General features: G+C 35.4%; 2 protein-coding genes across 2 annotated transcripts in view; one reads left to right on the top strand and one right to left on the bottom strand.

Annotated features, from left to right (window-relative positions):
* Positions 1 to 1,033: 1,033 nt before the first annotated feature.
* LOC108690783 (F-actin-capping protein subunit alpha) lies at positions 1,034 to 3,050 on the bottom strand. Its single transcript, XM_018198255.1, has 3 exons — positions 2,792 to 3,050; positions 1,773 to 2,022; positions 1,034 to 1,696 (listed from the first exon to the last, which is right to left on the bottom strand). Exons 1-3 carry the CDS (start codon positions 2,990 to 2,992, stop codon positions 1,278 to 1,280), a joined length of 870 nt encoding a protein of 289 aa, XP_018053744.1. The 5' UTR covers positions 2,993 to 3,050; the 3' UTR covers positions 1,034 to 1,277.
* Positions 3,051 to 3,216: 166 nt separating this feature from the next.
* LOC108690769 (protein fantom-like) overlaps positions 3,217 to 6,882 on the top strand; it is a 10,352-nt gene continuing 6,686 nt past the window's right edge. The window contains exons 1-7 of the mRNA XM_018198235.1: positions 3,217 to 3,369; positions 5,010 to 5,182; positions 5,433 to 5,671; positions 5,913 to 6,022; positions 6,108 to 6,210; positions 6,490 to 6,719; positions 6,846 to 6,876. Coding sequence (XP_018053724.1) covers positions 5,107 to 5,182; positions 5,433 to 5,671; positions 5,913 to 6,022; positions 6,108 to 6,210; positions 6,490 to 6,719; positions 6,846 to 6,876 — 789 coding nt within the window. The 5' untranslated portion in view covers positions 3,217 to 3,369; positions 5,010 to 5,106. The remainder of the gene's footprint in view (positions 3,370 to 5,009; positions 5,183 to 5,432; positions 5,672 to 5,912; positions 6,023 to 6,107; positions 6,211 to 6,489; positions 6,720 to 6,845; positions 6,877 to 6,882) is intronic.

Genomic DNA, 6,882 nt, shown 5'->3' with positions numbered 1-6,882 from the left:
TTCTTTAAACCGAATTTTTAAATACACGAGATGTGTCATCGAGTCGCTTTGAGTGATCTAAGACTTAAGTGTTATAGATTTGTCTTCTTTTTAAAAAAAATTAGAATCAGTCTAAAGATCTTCCTTATACGTAAACTATCAATTTCGCTACTTTCACATCGTCACATCCGAAAACCTTTTTTGTATCATGTAGCATTTTTCATACAGATTTTAATCGTGTTTCACAATTATATTCATATCATAAAACGTAAACAGTATATTTTATTTTTTAGCATTCAAGTATCAGATAGACGGTCTGTAATAAAATAGTTCAAATTATTTTGCTTTGAGTCAGGGTGAACCATCAAGTGATAGATAAATTGTGCTAGAGCAGATCAATGTAAACGTAATGACAAGATTTTCAATAAATAATAACTTCAGTGAATAACATTGTTATTAATTTCTCTTATTATAATAATATATAAGATATAATATTTTCCAAAGAGAGTGTTATTAAAAGTAAAAATATAAATAATTATAAGATATCACTGATGTTACTATATTCTTGATAAAGTTTGCAGAAATTGATAAATTTTATCAGTTGAAAATCTGCCTTTATCTGCTCATTATCATCATAACTACATGATTATAGTTTAAATTTATTTTCGCTATCGGTGTCCCACAATCTCAAGCTATTCAACACATCGAATTCAACTTCAGTTCAATCACTTAACATAAAAACAAGGATCCCCATTACCCCATTATAAATAGTGTATAGATCTTTTATCTTTGATACTTATTATCGCTTTTATGTCCAAAGATTATATCTTGCACTATGCTGCACAATGCGAATATCACGGATGTTATTTTAAGAAAGATGGTTAGTCAAAACGAAAAAAAAAAAAAAACAGCGTGATTTATACAAAGGTTCCGTCGTCGGATATTGATTTTCGATTTTACAAGAATTATATTTGTAAAAATAATGTTTATCAAGTCATTTAACATTACATTATTTTATGAACAATTCATGTAGATTTAAAAAAATTATGCTTTTAATTAATTTTTTGATACAATTGACAACGCCAAAAATGTTGATCTTCTTGTTTTATTGCTTCTTGTAACAACATACAATATGGAGTCAAGAGGAACCTTGAGTGGCATGCATGAGTCGAATATCTCTAGTCAAACGTTATTTAATAGTGTAATTTGCTCCCATGCACATCACACCTCCAGACTTCACTCATGCAGCAAAATGCGCTTTTTTTTAATTATTTCTTTTAATATAAAAAAATTTATTTCTATTGACTTTTAAGCTCTTTGCCAATACTGTAGGACACAATTTTGTTCCAGTCAATTTTTGTTCGCATTACTGGTAATTGCCTTCGCAGTGCTTTAAAGGTGGTGTCGGACATTGTTTGATAGTTCTCGGAAATTGCCGTTTGATAATCGTTTTCAGATTCCTCGACAAACCGTATCAAATCCTTCGCCGTTTGCTTCTCATTGGAGATCGCCAGGCTCTCCTTCACGTCTTTGCTACTGACCAATTGTACATTTCCATCCTCATAATAATGTACTTGTACTTTGAGACTACCTCTCAGTTCAGCGTTACCCGAACTTGGAGTGAAACTGACGGTCCACACTGAACGCCAGCGGCCGTTCCAGAAATTTTTAGGTTGAAACTGATGATCTTCTATGCATGCCGTTAGCGTTATGTTTCCTGCATTAAAAAAACAATTGTTACTCATGATGTTACTCTGATTTGTTTAAAGTCAATTGATTGAAATAACAATTACCTCCAAGGGATTTTCCAAAAACTGAACAAGCGCCATGTCTGTAATGACTTTGAGTATAATTCGTTATCTCTTCTTGAAGGGCTGACCTCCAAGGTTCCGCTAAGGGATCTGGTTCGTAAGATTCATAATCTTGTGCTTCCTTTCTCAGGTGATCATATTTAAAACTTTGCTTACTCCGCGCATCATAAAACCTCTGAGAACCCAAGTCATTGTGTTCTGTTATGAGCGCTGGATGGTCACTTCCTTCTATCTGTACGTGATAGAAAAGACAGTTTTAGTATTTTACTTTTTTTTACATGCTTATTTTCCCTTATGCTAATTAATATATCACAATCTACATATGTATATTTTTGCACGGATTTTTTATTTTACAGATTTTTCTCGGATTTATTATTTTACAGAAAAAGATATAAACCTTGATTTTTTTATATTGCAAAATAAGTTATTTGCAGTAGAGAAAAAACGAATAAAAGACATTATGGCATTGCCACTGGCATTGTACTTGCAGTGCCTAACCTCAGCTGAATTTACAATAGTTTCCAAAATATAGACACGTAGCGATCTAGGAGAAAGGAAATAGTCTTCGTTTGTACATTCGGAGATTAAATAGCGATATGATGTTCCTGTTGTCTAGCTATAGCAAAATTTCCATAACCTGGCGTGAGGGGGGAGGGGGGTCGGGTGTTCGAGCCGGTCGTGCGAGAGCCGCGGAGATGTCACGTGACGGTGATCGTCACCTGGAGCAAACGTCATCCGCGCAAGGAGTCCCAAAAGGTCCCGATAACGCGAGATAGGTAGAGACAAAGTGTTTAAGGTCACTGTGGTCGCGCCTCGCGGGCTTTCGGAATCGATACATACACTTAAAAGGAAAAGGGGGTAAACGCGCAAAAGGGCGCCAAGAGAGTACGAGCCGCGTATGCCGCAAGTTAGAGGAAGGTTGCGTGGGAGAAGTACAGGGTCAGCGTACGCGGTACCGTCGGCGGCCGCCTATAATGATGATGATGACGATGATGATATACCTTAACAGGCGTGAGCTGGTCCTTGTTATACTGAGCGAAGGCTCCAGACGCGCCTTCCTTCAACAGGTTGTCATTGTTCAGCAGGACCCTCACGTCGTTGAACACCTCGTTGAACTCGCCCGGCGGCGAGTGCAATATAAAATCCGAGACTATTCGCACTTTTTCCTGGTCCGGAATCACCGCATCTCCATCCGCCGCCATCTTACCTTTCCCACTGGCACGCACACTTCGCCGCCGCCGCCGCCGCCACCGCCACCACCACCACCACCACTACCACCACCACCACCACCACCACCACCACCACTATCACCACCACCACTACCACTACCACCACCACTACCACCACCACCACTACCACCACCACCACCACCACCACCACCACCACCACCGCCAACACCACCGCCGCCGATGTCAAAAGCGAGGGTACGGTGCGGTGGTTACGGACGGATTCAGGTTGTGCTTGGTCTCTCCTCCGAATCGTGGCTCCGCTTCGTAGTTCGCGTCCCGTGGCGCCGCTCGCACTGGCTCACAGCGGTGATGATGGTGCTGATATACCGGGTGGCGCCAATTCACTCCACGTAAGACACGTTAGTTTTCCTTTAAAAAAAGAAGAAAGAAGAAAAAGAAAGAAATCAAGTCTTAAATATAATTATCAGAAACTGCGTGATCTTTTCCATCTTTTTCTTCGTAAAACTGAATTCTTCTTCTGTTATTTTTTTTTTCCGCTACTTTAAAAGTTCTATGTACAGATATGATTCATATCGAATGAGAATGAATCACACCCTCGGAACAGTCCTTCGCATGCGGAGACGAGCGAAACATGATTCTGGCAGATAGTGTATAGCGTTTATCTCAAATCTGGCAGCAGAAGTGATAACGAGCAATAATTATTGTCGCTCGCGTATACCCAGCAATATATAATATTTTAGTTCTCAAATAAAAATTGCTTCCCAGCAAACGAAAATAGATTGAAATGAATTGAAATGGATTCAGATTTTCAGAAATATTGATTCACGAATGTTAAAATGAATGCTTTTCAATCCTGAGTGCATTTTTATTCATTTATAGCAATTGTATGAAGCATATCTCTATGCGTTTCAATTTAAAAATAATATTAGCTTTTTCTATGCACAATTGTGAATATTGTTCAATTCAAAATTTTGAATAGGAAATGCAATTTTTCCATTCAATTGCATTCAATTGAATCTAATCGAATCCAATTGAATCCAATTAAATCCAAAAAAGTATTCGTTATTTAAAATATGCATTCGGATAGAAAAAAAATTCAATCCATTTTAATTTATTCTCATTTGCTGGGTTATGTCTTCTCGTTTATGGACACGGAAGACGAAATGATAAAAGTAATATGTTGTTACGTTATTTATAAAAGTAATATTAACGTTATATGTATATACATATTATTATAATAATATACCCAGCAAACAAGAATGGATTAAAATGAATTGAAATTATTTTCTATCCGAATGCGTATTTTAAATAGCGAATACTTTTTTTGGATTTAATTGGATGCAATTGGATTAAAAAACTTCTTTTCCTATTCAAAATTTTGAATTCACAATGCATAGAAAAAGCTAATATTATTTTTAGATTGAAAGGCATAGAGCTATACTTCATGTAATTTCTATAAATGAATAAAATGCATTCAGGATTGAAAAGCATTTATTTTAACATTCGTAAATCAATATTTCTGAAAATCTGAATCTATTTCAATTCATTTCAATCCATTCTCGTTTGCTAAGTTAACTAAAAAAATTATAACATTGATGTAATTAATAAGTTTGCAAATGCCACTCGATATATTTTTGTCAAAATCTTCGCATGAAAAAAATCACATAATAGCAATGTAAATAACACTTTATACTATGATAAATGATCGTTTATTATAGACTGAAGTTAGCGTAGAATCACAGAGTGTTATCGATCACTCGAATTTTCTCGTTCACAAATCGGTAATGGAACAAAATCGATGGACATGTTTAATTACTCTTGTGCAAATGATTGGAGAAAAAATCGTTATTTCGGCGAAGACAGCGCGAAAGGTATTTTATAAATGTAATTTGGATCATAAGAGGCAATGATGATCTAGAAGAATTGTTCCTATATGTTCCTTGTCTCTCTTCAAATTAAATCCTTTTAATGCGCTCGCAACATCTCGCGAACGAATAACGCTAATTCCACGCTGCATTTGAATTTTCAGTATCCGCTGATATCCGCATGCTAAACAACGTCGTCTCAAAATTGTAGACGATATTTTTCGTTTGATCTACTATAAGACGTCGGAATTCCGATTGAAAATGGCAGATGATCCGAATCGTGACATCTTGCCTGTAAAGGAAGGCTCCTGCGTGGACACGGTTATCAGTGCTATAGGTTCGTATCCATTTGTATTGTATATATAATAATTCCAGTTGAATAATTTACAGCCAGCTATGTTCGATATTCCTCTGATTTGCAGCCTTATTTTCTATACAGCGCGCGCAAACATAAATTTCTTCCTACGTCATGTTCCAAAATTGAAATCAATATTGTTATACAAATCTATTATATATACTATTTTTTTATTATTGCATGTCATGATATGCAAAGTGAAATGCGTGAATAACATTTTGAATATTGGAAGATCCTAGAGAACGTCATCTCGTTTGCAAACTCGATCGCTATCAACTGGAGGATAAGTATCTACGTTTACTTGATGAAATGAGCAATCTGAAGAAATTATCCAACTGTCAAGAGGATAAGATCAAGCGGCTCGGAACGAAGCTGATTAGACTGGCTGGTAGTCCAAGATTGTGTGGATTAACATTAGATATCGTCAATGATAGGAATAGAATGGCTGCTCTCGAGCTTGAAAATACCAAGGTAAATTAATAATTGGATTCTACTTAATTGGATCTTCTACTCAAAAAAATAATGTAAATATTCTATTGTATATTATTTTTATACAGTAGATTATTAAATTGTTCATAATATTATTAAGTTATATCATGATACTCTCTCTTTAAAAAACGAAATTAACACTAAGGATTATATTATATGTAATCTGTATGATTATAAATTATAAATTAAAAAAAAATAAATATTTCGAAATATTCTATTTTAGCTGAAAGAGAAAATCACTGTGATGAGGAATCAATTGTTGAGTCACACGATGAGCGGCAGGTCGTCGTCGCGCAGCCGTAATCGCGTTAGACCATCGTCTTCCGGGATTGTGTAAGTATATGTACTAGGTATATGTATATACTATTGTATGATTCATTATGTCGCGGCATTGAAATACTGAATCGGCTCTCTTTAGGACGTGTCGAAGCGAGAATAATCGCGTGAGAACGCCATGCTGTCAGTGCATCGTCGGGGCAGGGGATGATGACGGGATGCGAAATTACTTCGTTAAAATCGAGGTAAAATTAGTTCGAATAAACTCGATATTTGCACTATAGTTAACTTCATATTATCTCATCTACTTCATTTGTATGGCACAATCAATGTCATATTTCGCGTATATAGAATAAAACGAATTTGCGGAATAATGTAAATAGCATAAAATATGTAAAGTGTTATTGCATGAGTTCCTTTGCATGATTTGATATTCGAACGAAGCATACCTTTACGAGAACATACACACTTGCTCGTTATTAATATTACATAATTCTTACTTAGCGTCCAACTTTTATTCGTAGAAATTGGAGGCGCAGAAGAAAGACATGACAAGTCGTATAATAGAATTGGAGAAAGAACTGGCATATTTAACCAATAATCGAAAAGAGAAAGTAGCGGAACATGTAGAATATATACGGGTGTGGCGACAAATGAAGCAATTAAACGATAAATTAATGGCAACCCAGGAGAAAAATACTGAACTGACTACCGAAATTAATGACTTGAAGACAACTCTTCAACTAATGACGAAGTATATTTATTATCTCTTATTCTTGATATAATAAATTGTTTAACATATATATTTATAACTTAGATATTACAAGAAAAATAATTAAATATAGTATATTTCTAATTTGAAAATTTATTATTTTATTAGAAATAATCAGGAAATAGCGGCTGTTCTTTCCTCGGAG

Source organism: Atta colombica, unplaced genomic scaffold, assembly GCF_001594045.1.
Source record: "Atta colombica isolate Treedump-2 unplaced genomic scaffold, Acol1.0 scaffold351, whole genome shotgun sequence".
NCBI classification, from domain to species: Eukaryota; Metazoa; Arthropoda; class Insecta; order Hymenoptera; family Formicidae; genus Atta; species Atta colombica.
This window is presented reverse-complemented; position numbering and strand designations above follow the sequence as displayed.

What these genes read in the sequence shown, in the direction of transcription:
- LOC108690783 (XM_018198255.1), bottom strand. Translation starts at nt 2,992, where the DNA reads ATGGCGGCGGATGGAGATGCGGTGATTCCGGACCAGGAAAAAGTGCGA. An exon ending in ACCAGCTCACGCCTGTTAAG is followed by an intron (nt 2,023 to 2,791) that starts GTATATCATCAT and finishes TATCACGTACAG; the next exon opens with ATAGAAGGAAGTGACCATCC. An exon ending in TTTTGGAAAATCCCTTGGAG is followed by an intron (nt 1,697 to 1,772) that starts GTAATTGTTATT and finishes TTTTTAATGCAG; the next exon opens with GAAACATAACGCTAACGGCA.